A 17,494-nucleotide genomic window follows, 5' to 3' on the forward strand; every position below is an offset into this window, starting at 1 on the left:
TATTAAAGCTTATGTAAGACTTAAAGTAATAAAATTTCTAACACTTGCAAAACCGCATCTAATTAATACTACTACATAATTTATGAAATACAATATATAAGAAATATTAAATTTATTATTTAATTCTTTAATTTCAACTTCAATTACCATACAACTCGATCAGTGGATGGAATGTTCCATAATGGCTGAAAATCCTCGGGATACAGCTGAAAATTAAATTACAGAGTATACAAAACTGATATTTGGACAATTTTTGCAATAACTTTTACATAGTGCAATATATATGTTTTTTCACGTGTATAAAAACAAACATCGATTTAATCGTACTCAACCTGTTTATTATAAAATCATATATTTTATAGAAAAGAAGGGGGACGATCGTGATTTCACACACTTTCCCAACAAGCACTATTTGTAATTGCTCCAAAATACTATGTTACACCAAACATTAAACAGAATGTGTCAGACATGCCAAACTTCAACTAGACCAAACAAACAAATCACATTTGTTACAAATCTAACAAATTGTATATAATACATTTTTATAGTACTAAATTTCAAATACATGGTTAATAAAATTACATTAACGCCCACCTTTTTGTATGATCGTTGCTAGCAAACTTCAATGGCAATACGGTATTATCCTGTAAAAAGCAAATAATTACAGTCTCAAAGGAACAGAAGTGTTACGATTTAACATTATACATAACAAACAGAAGCTTTGTAGTGTTCTAATGGACAGATTAGATCCAATAGACTCGAACATAATAAACACTTCTTACAAAACAATTTTTATATTGCTAAATACCGCTTTTAAAAAGTAGCAATTGATGCAGCATGTGGCAAAAATATTTTACATCACTACATGTTATTAGATATAATTTTAAAGCATTACATAAAAAAATCAGTCACTTATAAAATAAACACCATATATGCTTATATGTATCGTTATCTGTATACACATATATGCATACATGGGTGTGAAAATGTAAATAGAAAGAAATATATACATATACGCATATGTATATGTATGCATACAGATATATATGTATACACATCACACATGTATATACAGATATATATGTATATATATTGCACATTTATATACAAATATATATGTATATATGTATATTATTTATGTACTTATGTACATATTTATATATGTAGTACAGATATTAATAACGCAACTTTCATTCCATGTGAAAAGCATTTCTATGATGTTTCAGCAGCAAACTGACAAACATGCTGACACATTTCTTCTTGATACACCTGAAAATATTGATATATCCTCTATTGTATATGTAACAATTTTTTATATTAAATTCAGTAGTCATAGTAAGAAACTAAAATAACATATTACTTTCATTAACTTTTTATAATCCACTGATCGAAAAATATGTTCAAAATCTTTGGTTGACCTCTCCAGAGATTCATCATTGAGTGGATTTAAAAGATTTACGATCAATTCCCCCTTCAGTTTGATCCCGAGTTCTTACTATTTAAATGACAAATTGCACAAAACTCTAAAGATACTTTATCTGAATTAACATGAAGACAGATTCCAGTATTATCTAAAGTTTGAGATATTTCATCTGCTTTAAAAAGGTTGGATGCATCATTTAAACTATCCACTGTATTCATCATCTCGTCACATTTTGGAAGATCTTCAAATATATCCATATTGAAAGAAGAAAACTGATCAAAATCAATACCAATGGTATCAGTATCTTTTTTTTCATTTGCATTGGGTAAATCTGCTTGAGCAATTGGTAATAAATTGTTTAACTCCTTTGTATTATCCATATAATTATCTTCAGATATTAAATTGGTAGTTGATGTTATTAAGTTTGTTTCTTCTTTACTTTGAAGGCTGTTCTTAACATTGACTATTGTACTTTTGGAAATAGTATAATTGTGATCCGAATCTAAAAAAGATGAAGAGATTTTATCAATGCTTGAATTCTTACAAGCAAGTTGCCTTCGGGAATTAATATATGATTCATTGTTTTGATCTTTACTTGTACCACGTTCGATCAATGAATCATTATTGACATTTGTAATAAATATATCGGTATTTTGAATATTCAATATATTCTCCTTCACATTTGTAGAACATGTACATTTGTGTTGAACATCCAATTCATTTGAACACTCAGAAACACGATTCAAACGCAATGAATTCTTCTTCTGTGTACTAATCTTTTGAAGACCATCATTGATAGTCTTCAATAATGCAGTGATACTGGTATTATTGTTTAATACACTCTTGAAATAAGCAACTTCACCAGTTAACCGTTTAAGGTCAATACCTTGTCTTTTTATAATGTTTACTAAATTTTTGTTTTCTTGCTGATAAAATAATAGCTTATTTTCTATTTTCTCTAGGTATGCTTTCTTCTTGAGCCGATTTTCTCGAGCCATTAAAGCATTTCTATTAAGACAAGGCCTTTTAGAAGGACCTCGACCTCGCTTTCGTGGTTCCATAACAATCTCGTTTTCGGGTATAGCAGGTTGTTGCGTATTCCTTGGCGATTCTCTCAACCTCATTTTATGCTTTGTTTCATATACATCATTTCCTTCTGCCGAATTTTCCCATTTAACATTACCTCCACGTAGTTTGCCTGACATTGTTACAGATGTCGATTTTGTGGTAATGATTAAAACAGCAAAATTTATTGCAGGAATAGTTTCAATGTACCAACTAATATCGTAATATCAATCTCTCTGTATAATGTCTCACTATCTACGCGTCAGAAAATACGCAATTTTTTCTACCTAATTGAAGTTATCCTAATGTAAATGTACCTAGATAGTAAGTGATCTCGAATCACAAAATAGGAACTTTATTCTAAATTTTAATGACATTTATAGTGGCGCCATCACAAATGTATCGTAACAAATATACTTTATGATTACATAACAAAAAATTCATTTGAGAATGTGATCTAGTTTATTTATTTATTTTATTGTTTAAGAGCAAAATTTTTCACATAACTGTACCTATTCTAAAAACTATTTCAACAAAGTTATAAACTATTGTGAAACTATTAAAAATGCAGTTAAATGTCTACAGAATTTAATCGTATAATATGTAGTTCATGACTAAATTTTGGCTAGTTCAATGAAGAAAGTAGGAATTAAATAATACAAAGTGTTGTTTGTAACCAAAAAGACTGGTTTTTAATTGACGATGTAATTTAAAAAGTTGTAAAAACACAATGCTTTTAAAAAATATCAAAATGGCTTCATTTTGTGGCAAAAGAATTATCCTATCACAAAATAGTTTTTTAAAAATTCCAAGACGTAATGGTTATTTGATTCTGTATGTATACTGTAATTATTTTATTCAAAATAAAAATTACATAATTTTATTCTCAACTTAATACTTAATAAGTTTTGTATGTAAATATTCTGTATAATTTTCTTTGCACAACATAATAATGGTTTTAGTGGTTAATCATATTTTTATTCAGTGTCCCAGAAATTGGAGAAGATTTACCAGGGAAATATCCCTTATTAAAAGAAGATAAAAGTCCAGAATTTACAAATATTACAATAGAAAAATGTGTTGCTGTTATTGGAAGGCAATCATTAGAATTTGAAGAAACAGTTAAAACCTTAGGGAAACAAATAGAAAGTAATTCTTTTATTTTACTTATGTTATAATCTTTTAATTTAAGTTTATTGAAAACACTTATGTTTTGTAAAATTGATTTACAGATGTTAACAATATTTCTCCAGAAAATTTATTTAAAAACGTATTAAGCCCTATAGAGGAGATAGATACCTCTTTGAATATTACATGGGGCATTGCAAAAACATTATATTTAGGAAATCAAAGTTTAATGCCTACACAATATTATATAAGTATTAGTGAACGTGCTAAACGAGCTTCCGCTTTTAAATACATTAATATACCAATATATCAAGCATGTAAAAATGTCTTGAATAATAATGAAAGTGAATTAAATGTTGAACAGAAAAGAATTTTAGCAAGATATATATTGGAAGGAAGGTTAAATGGATTAGAATTGTCTAAGAAGAAAAATGAACAATTTGTAGCATTGAAAATATGGTTGTCTGAAAAAATTAAAAAATATTCACAAAAAGTGCAGGTTTGTAAATAGCAAAATGTGCAAATATAAGTTAAAGAAATATTAATGCTACTTTGTCTCTTCATAGATGGCCATAAATAATCTTACTTTTACTATAAGAGATCCTAATATTGTAAGAGATTTTCCTGAAGAATTACTAAAATCTATGGCAGTAAATCCTACACAGTTTCTTGCAGGACCATGGATAGTAATTTTAACTCCTGATATCCTGGAACCATTTATGGGTATAAATCTACCTATAAAATTGAAAGTTTATTGATCATAATAAAATTTATTTTTAATGTTGTAAATCAATCAAATATAATGAAATTAAAGATTAATTTTTTCTAATGTATATTGTTTAGAACATTGCCATGATCGTGCTTTAAGATGGAGAGTTTGGGATGCAAATGTTACCAAAGCATCTTTATTACATGATAGATCGGTACAAACAAGTACAACATTAGAAGAAATTAGACAGAAAAGAAATCAAGAGGCTCATTTATTGGGATACAAGTCATTTTCTGATTTAAGTATGGAAACTAAAATGGCAGGCAGTATACAAAATATTCACTATGTATTGAATAATTTATTAGCCACAGGTAAAATTTGTATAATTACATTTGCATCAAGTATGCAGTATTATATATAACTAGTATTATTGATTTGCTTTGTCTATAAAAGCTCGACCTGCTCAAGAACATGAAATTAAAGAACTTCAAGCATTTGCAAATGAAAAAGGTTTAGATGGTCCACTTCAACATTGGGATATAGCATATTGGGGTAGAAAACAACTACATTCTGTGTACATGTAATTATAAAATAAAATTCAGAAACACTTTGTAATAAAAAAGAATATAAATATATATCATTACAATATCATTTACAGGTACAAGGAAGAGGATTTAAATAATTATTTTCCTCTACCGAAAGTGTTATGTGGCTTATTTGAACTTATTGAAACGTTATTTGATGTAAAGATTATTGAATCCAAGAAGCTAGATCTCTGGCATAAAGATGTTCGATTTTTTGATGTCTTTGATTTAAAACATTCAAGTACTGATCCAGTAGGTAGTTTTTATTTAGATCCATATGCAAGAGGAGATGAGAAAGTTCGAGTGTCACAGAATGCAGGATATACAGTAGAAGTACAAAATAGAAGTAAAATATGTGGCATAAAACCATTAGTTGCATTAATATTCAATTTCGCACCACCCATGGGTGAGAAACCTTCCTTACTTTCATTCAAAGACCTTCAAACGTTATTTCGGCAGGTAAATTTTATGCATATAAAAATAAAGTTTAAGGTTACTTATTTTTCTTAATATTATTCTTTGTCATTTAGTTCGGACATGCATTACATCATATATTAACAAAGGTGGAATACACACATATTGCAGGACTTTCGTTTGTAGAATGGGATGCACAATTTATTTCTGACTATCTTCTTGAAAATTGGTAGATATAAAATCTTCATATTCTTTATAATTTACAACTACATATATTGTATAATGTTTTATTTGCTTATTAGGTTATATGAACCATCATTTGTGCAAAGAATTTCATGTCATCAAGTTACTGAAGAACTATTACCTCTTAATATAATTGAAAAAGTAAGGGATTCAAAGACACATTTATCTGGTTACAATTTATGTAAAGAACTGTATTTGTCAGAATTTGATTTAGAATTATATTCTGGGTAAGATTGGATACTATAAATATATATAAATGTTATTTGAATAATAAATATAGTAATATATTTCATAATTTCCTCTAAAATTTGCAGCAAAGAATTTTGGAATAGCATAATGAACCGCTTATGGAAAAAATATTTTGTACTTCCTCCATATAAGAAGGACAGCCATATTTGTTCTTTTGATGCTATCTTTAGTGGACAATGGGCAGCTGCTTATTACAGGTAAGATTTTGTAAATGTTAGAATATGCATATGTTCTGCTGAAGTATTGAAAAAATAAAAATGTTATAATTTCAGTCATGTTTGGTCAAAAATGATTGCCGCTGATTTGTACAGTGCTTTTCAAGATGTCTCGTATGAGAATAAAGAATCATTGAAGGAACTCGGTGGAAGATATCGCGAATCATTTTTGTCTGTTGGTGGTACTTATTCTGCACGTGAGAATTTCAGAAAGTTTAGTGGAAGAGATCCTAGTCCAAAAGCACTTCTGAAAAACCTTAGATTGGATACAAAATGTAATATGTCAGAAATTACTAATGATATGATCCAAGGAAACTTGAAATAACTTAAGCAATAAAATGTAATTTGTATAAAGATAGATAACGAAAAAAATTTATTTTCTATTAAAAAAGTTGATTTCATTGCGATATTAATATAGCTTTAATGATATAAGATGTCAGGTTTTTATCACAAACACAAATATTTGTTTTAATTTGTATTATATATATATATATTTTGCTTATAAGTATAATATAATTCTTATAATATATACAAATACTGGTTTAGAATTAATAAATAATTAAGAAAATAAAATGTAGTAATTTGTAAGAACGGAATTTTTACATATGCATATATACAGAACATTAATTTACATCAAACGAAATACCTAACAGTTTTCATACAATAATTGAATGCATTAAAAATTATGGAAGTAAAGCAACTATGATGATACAAATAAAAAGCAAAATTATTACTATCCAGTAACCACATGTACGATCTTTGAAGTTAATTGTTTGCACGTGTTGCGTTTTGGTAATTAATGATTCATCAGTCCTATCCATATGATTGGATAAATTATCGATTATTTCTACATAAAAATATAAAACTTTTAAAGTAAATTTTATATCTTCAAATTGATAAAGAATAAGTAATATTAAATTTAAGTTACCATTTTGATGATCTACTTCATTGCTAATGGTTTGGCCAATTTGTTTTTGCCTTGCAATGACTTTACATAACTCTTCCAAGCCTTTATTTTGCTCTATAAAAGTATTGGAAAAATATTATACAAATCTGGTAAAAGATATCAAAATTTATACCTTCTAGAATCCTATCTTGTTGAGTCATAAGATCAACAACACATGTTTGTGTATCTATAGGTTTATCATCGTCGTCATCAGCTGCCCAAGAGGTTGTGCCTCCATCTGCAAACGCTGATGTTCCTGATGTAAGTAAATTTGCACGGGAAGATATAAGATTATTTGTACGTGTGTCACACAATTTTTGTAATTGTACATCCCTGCTCTTCAATATTTCAATTTGACGTATCCTTCTTTCTGCTTCTTCAGCAGTTCTGCATATCTTTGTATTTTAAGGAAAAAATTTCTATGCTGGTAGGTCTTACTTCTTAATCAAATGAACATGTAAAAGGATACATAGCTTTAGATTTTAAAGCATCATCTACTTTATTCTTAAGTTGTTGGACTTCACGATTATACTGTTTCAGACGAATTCGTATATTTGCAGATATACTTGCATATGCTTGCAATGTTTTTGAATGTTTATTGCGAGCTGTAAATTGTTCCATAATCTCTCTGTAAAGTTTCTCACAGGCATCATATTCCGTTAACCTATATAATTTAAACAAATACTTAAGTAACAGTTTTCATCTCAGAAGTAAACAAAGAAATCAAGGTTAATTATTCTTACCAGGGATCGTTGTCTTCGATATAAATGAGTGCCATTTTCGTGAATTTGTATATAAATCTAATGTATGAAAAACGAAATTACGTTAAAATATTATTTGAATAGTGACATATCCACATAAATTTCTCGTATGTTATTGTCAGTGTTGTCTGCACATAATAATATATTTTGCAATTATCGATGGTGCAGCATCAAAAGAAAAGAAACCTTCCTTTACATTAGCAACTGTTTAAAATTTGGGTAAACAGGAATACCTTAGTAAGCAAATTGAGTTTTGAAAAAGTATTACAATTTACCTAGTCGAACAATTTATCGTCAAGAATGTAACATAACCACGGATTGGCGCATGCGTTTATAACGATAATTAAAGAAAATGATGGAGGGGATTTAGCATGAAGGAGAAGGTAAAAAGAGATCGTTTGTGAGAGTAAAACAAAGAGAACCAAAGGGAAAATTAACGGGTGGAAAAAAGAAGAATATATGGCGTAGTAGCAAGACCAGTTATATTTTTATTATCAACTAGTATATTTCGTGAAGCTGTTTGGACGAATGTGTTTGACGTCAAAGAGGAAACGGAAAGAAATGCGAGAAAATGTTGGGTAAAAGTGAAACTCGGTGATCCAAACTCAAACTGGAGAAATTATATAGTGTAAAGGGAAGAAAATTTGGTGGATTATTCACGTTGCCTGTGGGAAGGTCACGATCATCAGTAACCACTGCGTTGGTAGATGGTTAATTGAAAGTGGGGAACTTCTAAGAAGCTTGATCATACAGGTCAACACGTACACACAATACGAAAGAAAAAGGAGAACACGTACGACAAGATAGTTCGAAGGGATCGTTCGTATACTACATTTGTTTGAAAAAACCTACGAATGGAGCACGGGTGCGTCCACGAGATGAATTTTTGCGCACGAATGGAGTACTGTTGTTATTGTTGTGCATATTGATTTTTAACGCGCGAGCCATAATCTTGACATTTATTCTGTGTTACCAAAAGGCATTTTTTCTTAATTTTTTCATTTGTAATTATGATTAAAATGAATGTTCTTCGTATCTACAATTATCTTTCTTTTTCTTCAATTATATTAAATTCTTAGTATTGTTGTTTGCAACACTAATTTTTCTCAGATTGAAATATGAGTAGTACGGTGACAACAGAACCATCTACATCTCTTGGCGATATGATGTCTACAACTGCAATTCCTGAGAAAGCAGCTCCAATATTCTTACAAACACGAGCAGCTCAAGGTATTGCTGGTGCATTTGTTTGGGTCGCATTATTCATAACTTGTCAACAGGTACATTGTAACATATTTTTGATTTAGCATTATAGTTAATTAAGGAAATATAAACAACTAATTTGATTTAATCGTGGTTTGTAGATCTATCAGCATTTAAGGTGGTATACTAATCCAACAGAACAAAGATGGATAGTGAGAATTCTGTTTATAGTTCCAATTTATGCAACATATTCTTGGGTGTCTCTACTATTTTTCAACAGTGAAAGTTATTATGTTTACTTTTTTACTGTACGGGACTGTTATGAAGCATTTGTTATATATAACTTCTTATCTCTATGCTACGAGTACCTGGGTGGTGAAGGAAATATTATGTCTGAAATACGTGGCAAACCTATTCGTTCTAATTGTTTATATGGAACATGCTGTTTGGTTGGGAAAACATATACAATTGGTTTTCTCAGATTTTGCAAACAAGCTACTTTGCAATTTTGCTTGGTAAAACCAGTAATGGCATTTGTCATTATATTCCTTCAAGCATTTGGTCATTATAGAGATGGAGATTGGTCCCCAGATGGAGGCTATATTTATATAACTATAATTTATAATATCAGTGTATCTCTTGCACTTTATGGACTTTTTCTCTTTTATTTTGCTACAAGAGACCTGTTAACACCATTTGAACCTGTCTTAAAATTTTGTACTGTTAAAAGTGTTATCTTCCTCTCATTTTGGCAAGGTAATATATCAAATTACTTAAGATACGATCTGTATATGTAAAGAATATTAATTTTATTACCTTTCAGGGGTGTTATTGGCTATTCTTGAGAAAGCAAATGTAATTTCTCCTATAAGTTTAGATCAATCAACTAGTGCGGGCACAGTTTCTGCTGGTTATCAAAACTTTTTGATTTGCATTGAAATGTTATTTGCTGCTATAGCTTTGCGTTATGCGTTTCCATATCAAGTGTATTCAGCTGGTTGTGTTACGGATTCAAGAGGAAGAAGTGTAACGATGCAAAGTATCAGTAGCAGTTTAAAAGTATGTTGCAACAATTTGTAAATGATTTAATAGATAAAGCAATAAGATTGACAATATTTTAATATTATACAATTAACTTTATACATAGGAAACCATGAATCCAAAAGATATAATGACTGATGCCATCCACAACTTCCATCCACAGTATCAACAATACACACAATATAGTTCTGGTATGTATATAATTTATAATTTATTTCTATTAAAAATTTTTTATAAATATTGTATTTTAAATTTCTTTTATTACTTTATTCAATTGATACATTTTCATGTAGCATGATGTAGTGAATGATGAACTAAAAATCATCCATATTTATTGTTTATTTATATTTATCATTTAAGTTTTAAATGCAAAGTAAGAGAAGAATTACAATCATTAAAAAATTTGAAGTAAATAAATAACTATAATTGTAATTATTATGTTCCTTTAACTATGGATTTTAGCTTTTTATATGATAAAGGTTTATTATTTTAATATGTTTCTTTTAATATGCATCTTTTAATGTACTCTACTGCCAATTATTAAAAGGGTAAAATAATAAATTCATTTATATTTATCTTTTGCGACAAAAATGTAATGAAATAGTTCTTTATGATAAAAAATACTTTTTATCATAAATTCAATTAACATGTGCCAATTAGGATTATATTCTTTGAAGGCACTTTCTTTTTACTATTTTTCAGACGTTAATACCAACTTGCCGTATGAAAAACTATGAGAATGTGAAGCATCGTTTTTTAATTTCAAGAAATTGGACATGAGGCATTCATACATTTTTAATAGAGTTTGAAAAGTTCTTAATACTGTAGTTCATTAAAATTAATTTGATATTTTAAGTTCAAATCAAGTTCGAGGGTGGGCATAGTGTTCTCTGCTCAAATTATTATTTAAGGTTTATAACAAAATCAATATACATACACATATACATATATAAGCATATGATTTATTAACTTTGCAATTAATAAAATCTACTGTACATTAGAAACTAAGCACTTAACGCAAGAGCACTTAGAGTACAGTGTAATTTCACAAAAACATTTTACTTTTTAATAAATGCAAAAGACAAATAATAATTGACTACTATTCTATGGCAGTATTGTAATTATGTATCTTTTTATGGATAGGTTAATGATTATTAAATATTGTTTTGTAATGCTTGTATATTGAAAAAGATGGCATGATTTATATTTAATTTAGCATGCTGATATAGCTATATATTTTTATATATTTTTTTCTTAAATATGTATGTTCAATAATTTTCTCAAACAACAAATTCAAATCTTTATTGTTATAACACGCATGAATTATTTAATAGACGTATAATATGTGTAGTGAGATCAATAAAATAAAGAAAGATGCTGTAAATTGTGCTATGTGTAAAAGGATTTCATCAAATTACATGTAAAACTGTACATAGCCTATAATCGATATAGCCAACAATGCTTTGAATTAAAGAAAAAAATATCGGCATGATTTCTCGCTGTTCGCTGGCTGATCGATGTATTCATTAGTAACGGCTTTGTCAACGATAATACGTGATATAATGTAACAATCAGGAGCTCCTAAAGGACAACGTGGTATGCGGATATCCAGCTTCGATCCAGATGATCCACAGAATATGCCAATACCACCGCCTCAAAGACGGCATACTTCTCATCAACGTGTTGCTACAATCTCTCAAAATTATAATGAGAAAACAATGCTATTGAGCAGTGATGATGAGTTCCAGTAGATATAAACAATAGATTGTGTACAAAATAAAGCAAAAGAGAAAGAGACAAAAAGGAACATTAATGTTGGACTTCCGTGAATCTAATTTCAAGAAAACGCTATGTATATCGTTAATTGATTATACGTCATTAGGTAGGAACTTAACTCGCTCACAGAACAAACAACAAATAAACAAACAAATTCGGTGATGCAAAATTGTGCATCACAATATAATAGTTCCATGTTACATTCATGTTAATACATGTATTATGTTACATCATGTAAACATAGCATAGAAGATATTTATTTTAATATGCTGAACATGTTTAAAGCAGTGTTACCTATAGAGGTGGCTCTATTATCATAACATAATCATCTTTATTTTAAAACACAACTTACGTTTTTCAGAGAAAAGCATTGTACAGTACTTAATATTTAAATACTCACAAATATGTTGCTGCATTATTTACTGTAGTCAAACAATATTTTTACACTTTGAACAAAAACACTATGTATATGTTTATACATCAGTATTTCTAATTCATATGAGATTAATGTAATTTTGCCAGTGAAAAATACTTATTTTATAAAATACACTAAGAAAAATACTTCTAATTATTGCACGCGTCCGGGATATATATATATATATAATAAATATTCATATATTTATATATATGTATATATATATATAAAACTGAAACACAAAAATCTTTGCGTCCTAGATTAAAAAATTAATGAGTGTATATATCGTTAAAATAGAATGTATTTAATAATTTAAAAATTAAAGAATATTCCTTCGATGTATTTGTTTTATTTGCATATAATTATTGACTACTTATTGTTGATATTTATCTTACTGATTTTATATACATAAGTATTTCATATTTAATACCTATCATATGTCGTATTTTCTTAGGTATTTTAGAAAATGAAAACAAACATTAATCGAAATCTTAATTGAACTTTATTTTCTATACAAGAGAGTAAATTGTGTATATATGAATTTTTATGGAGAGGACATACTATTCTGCTCCACAAAATAACAATACAATTCATTTGTCAAAATAAATCATCATTTCATACAATTAGTATTGTTTATATTAGTTTTAGTTTTTACTACTGATTTACTGATCACAAAAACGTGATGAAAATAATTAGACTAATTTAAATATACAGTTGAATAAAAGATTGGATCTAATTGCATTACAAAAAGTATATTGCATAAATTGCATTAATAGCATCAAATATTACAACTATCAATGGAAAAAATAACTTAGCATTTTGTTAACAGCCTTATTTTGGCAGAAAATCTGTATATACACACATACGTGTGTGTAAATACAATAGTATAATATTTGTTACAATCTATTTACCAACCTATCCAATAGGTATCTTTATTTGTTACAATCTTTTTCCACCCATGCCATGGTGATTCTAAATCTTGTTCTAATAGTGAATTGTATGGTTCTTTTTCTAAAATCATTTTATTTAATTGTTCAGTGTACATTTTTGAATTCAAAGTTTTATCTCTGGTAGATGAAGAATTTTTGTCCTCATCCTCAATATCTTGATATTGTAATTCATCATCCATATAAACGACAATATCGTTTTCCTCATTTGTGTATTTATTGTATTTTTCGGTAACGCTTTGTTTTAGTACTTTGTTTCTTTTATCTTGACTGTTAATACCTTCATCGCTATTACTAAAATCAATTGGTTTAAATCCTATTGACCTTAAACGAGCAATTTTTAGATCATTATCCAGGATGTTAACAGGTACAAATGCAGATACCCTTTCAGGTGAAAATTTATTTTGTTCTTTTGCACTCAAAGTATTGCTACTTAACAGTACATTTGAATTTATAGGGTGCTGTAAATTAGATGCAGTTTTTGTACAAGATACACATTTTTCTGTAGATGATCGAAATGTAGAATGATGGCCTCTATTTTTATCACCTAACTTTGTAGTTTCATATATTTCAGATTTCATATCTTTAAAATCACTACCATATTCTATTTTAATAAATGTGTATTGTTCATTACGAACGTTATTTTGCACGAAATCGTTCAATTTCAAATTCTTTATTGCAGGTTCTTGAAGAAGAGAACATTGAGTAACAGCATCTGTTTTACACGGTTTTGAAATTTCTTTTTTATAGCTCTTTTGCAGTTCTTCGTTAATTTTATTGCATTTTGAATTTCTGCAAATTGTTTGCATCAGTTTTCTTTTTCGATCTTTAATCGTTATATCGTTATTTTCTACAATTTTCACATTTTTCTTTGTATATCTTGATCTTTTATTCTTGTCTCTGTTATTATTATCAACATTATCATTGTCATTATTTTTCATATTATTATTATTATTATTTATAGCCGGTTTTGCAATATAATTCTTATCCGATTTTTTAGAAGTAGTGAGATTCTTGCCAATTTTACTATGATTAAAATTTAATGTTTTTGACATTTTAACATTCTTAGTTTGACTTTTAACACGTTTACAGTGAGTTATTTTTGTAAGTTTATTTCTATCTTGAAAAGTAGATCGATCTGAATTAACTTTACATTTATTCAATGTATACATTGCAGTATTAAAATGTTCACATGATTGTTCTGTACATTTGTTAATACAACGCAATCTTCTATATCGTGGACCACGTATCTTGGGTCCAATTTTTGCATCTATTAATAAATTTGTAATTTCTCTTATTTTTTTTTTATTTATATGTTTCTTTATTGAAGAATCAATTTTTCTCACAGCTTGTAAATGTATTCTTGCTCCTATTGTACTTCCAGCATTCTTTTTAATATATCTTGTTGAATCTGACAGTTCTCTCTTTTGTACTGTTTTCTTTTTTATACTTTTATTTTTTAAATTCTTGCAAATATCCGTTTTCTCTCTACTTTTTCCAGGATATTCTAAGATATCTAAAGACTGTACAGTTTCTTTTTTAAACTTTTCATTATGTATTTTATTATATTTTAGTATTTCTGACTTATTTATTGTTTTTCTAGACAGTTTTCTGCGTCTTCTAAATTTGTAACATCTTGATCCATTTAAATCATCTGAAATAACTTCAAATTTAGTCTTTTCTTTCATTTTTTCTTTACCACTATTTCGAGTTACTATCTTATCTTTGATTTCTGGCTTGGTTGTTATTACGTCTTCTGTTTGTAATGCTACAGATTGTTCCGACGTTAACCCTATCATATTACCCATTAGTAATTTTGATAAAGGATGGTTTTTGCTGTTAATCAAATGAACAATTTTATCTGGTGGCAATGAATCAATTGATTTGAATTGCTGTAATTCTTTGGATACCACTTTATGTGGTGAAATTTCATTTTTATACATACAGTTTGTCATGTTTAACATATTAGTTGTTGTATTGGATGAATTTACGATATTGTTACATACGTCTTTGGAATCGTTAGTTATTTCTTTATGTGTACTATTGCATTCAAGTCTATAACAAGAATTTAAACTTGTATCATTTGTATCGCAATTTATTTCTGCATTGACACCTTTAGGAAATTTTAATTTCATTAATTCTGGTTTTACTGTGTTAAGAGAAATATAATTAACACGCTTAGGAAATTCGTTTGATATGATTGTTTGAGTTTTACCATCTAGATTTTTATTTTTATCTTTGTTGGATAAATTCCAATTTTCTATGTGTTGATTAGTTTTTACAATATTAATTGCTTTAACCGTTCTATAAAATAGTGATGACGTATTTTTCTTACTATCGTTTTGTGTGCTGTGAGATGAATTATATAATCCTGTACGTATAGAAATGTTTGTATTATGGGTTTTAGATCCTTTGTTTCCAATATGAGTTAATGATTTGTTTTCTGGCATAATAGGCATGTTTGGTATATTTATTGTACACTCTGTATTAGTATTTAACTTTTTAAATACATGGCGAGTCACTATTGCACTTTCAATTACACCTTTCTTTGTTTCATCTACCTTTTTGTTTTCAATATTTTGAGTTTGTAAAAATCCATCTGAGTTTTCATGTTTCCCTTTTTGAATTATAAGTTCAGAACCATGTGAATATTTTTTAAATTCATACATATTTGGAGCAGAATTTTTTAAGCAGTTTTGTAAAGGTGTAGAAGAAGAATGTAAAGTAGATGGATGATTACTTATAGCTAAAGGAGTCAGTTTGGTACTCCACGACGGTGGCTCTTGATCGTTTAACCGTGACAAAGCAAATTTATAATATTTTATAGAATCTGTATTTACACCTATCCAAAAGTTTGTTACAATATACAAACCATCATATCTATAACCTGTTTTAGGTGCAAAGTCATTAAATAAATTATAGCTTCTAATTAATCTCACTGGTACTTGATTTTCATAATTTTTAATAAGTGGATCTTTTTCTAATGTACCAGCAGAATACTTTTGTCCTGTAAGAGTAAGAGAATTACCCAAATCTACATCTTCATTTAGGTTAATATTTGAAGTACAAATTGAAGTAACTCCAAATGGTCCATTTTGAATATTTTCATCGAAGGGGTCATGAACACGATCTCTAGAACAATCCATACGGATACCCCACCACGAACCAGATGGAAATCCTGAGATAGGTCCATATATATAACTTATAACCTGACATAAAATATTATAAAAAAAACTATAAGATTTATATAAGTTGACCATATACTAAGGATAATGTCAAGTAAAGCTTACGTTTTTTTTACACCAAGAATTTAACTGCACTCCATCTTTGGTTGCTTTCATTTGACAGATGTAATTAAGTCTGATAAACAACTTGTCGTAATCTTTCTTATGTTTAATATTTATCTGAAGAATAGTTGATACTATTATTAATTACCAGTTAATAATATTATTAGCATATAAGTTTTCTGATGCAGTACTTACTTGACTTTTGAGACATGACTCCTGTAATATCTTTTCATTTTCTTGAACAGTGTTTGCAAGAAAGATCATTAAAGCATCATTTGTAGCCATTTTATAACAGGCAATGAATAAAAATATGTGTATTGCATATATAAACAGTTAATTACAAACTGCTTTTTCACTTATGTTAGTTTTTAAAAAATTATATTCTTACAATCAAAATCTTAAAGGTATATAAAATTGCTCCATTTGCAATATCAATATATTTTATATTTCATAATTTTATATAAAACATACATTTTATCCTTTAAAGATTAAATTGATGTATGTATTTCTAATTGTTTTCTAACCAACATTTTGATTCTATTTCGTAAATTAAACATAAAGCAAATTCTTTCAAAAACAAATATGGCGTGGGTACTTTTATTTTCTCTGTGCATCTAGTTTTATACATCGATCATTATTGCGTCGTACGTATAAAATAAATATGTCTTCTTAACAGTGCACGCTTATCACTTCTTTTCATAGCAATCAACATTAAATAAATATACAAAAAACTCAATATTACAAACAATGATTATGATACGAATATTAGGACTAAATAATTTTACGATTTGTTCACATGTACATGCATTCGAATAAATCGTTTCACTTGAGGGGAATACGTTAAGAGGGGAAAAATACTCCTTCCACAGAGTAATATAGTTCTAAATTGCCTATATATGTATATAGCTTTGGTAACATATACATTTATTGACTAGATGTGTATAAGTTTAACTTAATCTACATAGATCAGATTATAAATGCATTATATATGAAACAGGCACATTATCATACAAACATATATATATATATATATATATATACAAGTATATACATATATACCAATTTATATGTGCGATCTGTTTATTATA

At 28.0% G+C, this 17,494-nt stretch overlaps 5 protein-coding genes across 8 annotated transcripts; 2 read left to right on the forward strand and 3 right to left on the reverse strand.

Annotated features, from left to right (window-relative positions):
- Window positions 1–95: 95 nt before the first annotated feature.
- LOC100649668 lies at window positions 96–2,799 on the reverse strand. Of its 3 annotated transcripts, XM_003399380.4 has the most exons (5): window positions 2,019–2,799; window positions 1,361–1,925; window positions 595–1,269; window positions 333–482; window positions 96–206 (listed from the first exon to the last, which is right to left on the reverse strand). In XM_003399380.4, the coding sequence occupies exons 1-2, from the start codon at window positions 2,626–2,628 to the stop codon at window positions 1,474–1,476; spliced, it is 1,062 nt and encodes a 353-aa protein (XP_003399428.2). In that variant the 5' UTR covers window positions 2,629–2,799; the 3' UTR covers window positions 96–206; window positions 333–482; window positions 595–1,269; window positions 1,361–1,473. The 3 variants fall into 3 exon arrangements, with proteins under 3 accessions (XP_003399428.2, XP_020720987.2, XP_012169762.2); XM_020865328.2 differs by having other exon boundaries at window positions 1,371–2,799; XM_012314372.3 differs by having other exon boundaries at window positions 1,361–2,799.
- Window positions 2,800–2,969: 170 nt separating this feature from the next.
- Window positions 2,970–6,388, forward strand: LOC100643089 (probable cytosolic oligopeptidase A). The gene is made up of 11 exons (XM_003399332.4): window positions 2,970–3,322; window positions 3,474–3,637; window positions 3,721–4,115; window positions 4,183–4,339; window positions 4,460–4,696; window positions 4,779–4,905; window positions 4,984–5,368; window positions 5,440–5,552; window positions 5,626–5,793; window positions 5,881–6,012; window positions 6,088–6,388. Exons 1-11 carry the CDS (start codon window positions 3,219–3,221, stop codon window positions 6,353–6,355), a joined length of 2,250 nt encoding a protein of 749 aa, XP_003399380.1. The 5' UTR covers window positions 2,970–3,218; the 3' UTR covers window positions 6,356–6,388.
- Window positions 6,389–6,640: 252 nt separating this feature from the next.
- LOC100643337 (syntaxin-8) lies at window positions 6,641–8,134 on the reverse strand. The gene is made up of 6 exons (XM_012314376.3): window positions 8,013–8,134; window positions 7,720–7,776; window positions 7,446–7,640; window positions 7,110–7,363; window positions 6,959–7,051; window positions 6,641–6,877 (listed from the first exon to the last, which is right to left on the reverse strand). Exons 2-6 carry the CDS (start codon window positions 7,752–7,754, stop codon window positions 6,714–6,716), a joined length of 741 nt encoding a protein of 246 aa, XP_012169766.1. The 5' UTR covers window positions 7,755–7,776; window positions 8,013–8,134; the 3' UTR covers window positions 6,641–6,713.
- A 10-nt stretch (window positions 8,135–8,144) lies between these two features.
- On the forward strand, window positions 8,145–11,794 carry LOC100643211 (transmembrane protein 184B). Of its 2 annotated transcripts, none has more exons than XM_003399333.4 (6): window positions 8,145–8,602; window positions 8,848–9,017; window positions 9,102–9,696; window positions 9,764–9,999; window positions 10,088–10,172; window positions 11,557–11,794. In XM_003399333.4, exons 2-6 carry the CDS (start codon window positions 8,856–8,858, stop codon window positions 11,730–11,732), a joined length of 1,254 nt encoding a protein of 417 aa, XP_003399381.1. In that variant the 5' UTR covers window positions 8,145–8,602; window positions 8,848–8,855; the 3' UTR covers window positions 11,733–11,794. The 2 variants fall into 2 exon arrangements, with proteins under 2 accessions (XP_003399381.1, XP_012169765.1); XM_012314375.3 differs by lacking the exon at window positions 11,557–11,794 and adding an exon at window positions 10,684–11,070.
- Window positions 11,795–12,655: 861 nt separating this feature from the next.
- On the reverse strand, window positions 12,656–17,261 carry LOC100643540 (MATH and LRR domain-containing protein PFE0570w). The gene is made up of 3 exons (XM_003399336.4): window positions 16,602–17,261; window positions 16,410–16,523; window positions 12,656–16,328 (listed from the first exon to the last, which is right to left on the reverse strand). Exons 1-3 carry the CDS (start codon window positions 16,689–16,691, stop codon window positions 13,080–13,082), a joined length of 3,453 nt encoding a protein of 1,150 aa, XP_003399384.2. The 5' UTR covers window positions 16,692–17,261; the 3' UTR covers window positions 12,656–13,079.
- Between the last annotated feature and the right edge of the window lie 233 nt (window positions 17,262–17,494).

The sequence above is a fragment of the Bombus terrestris genome, chromosome 11, assembly GCF_910591885.1.
Source record: "Bombus terrestris chromosome 11, iyBomTerr1.2, whole genome shotgun sequence".
NCBI classification, from domain to species: Eukaryota; Metazoa; Arthropoda; class Insecta; order Hymenoptera; family Apidae; genus Bombus; species Bombus terrestris.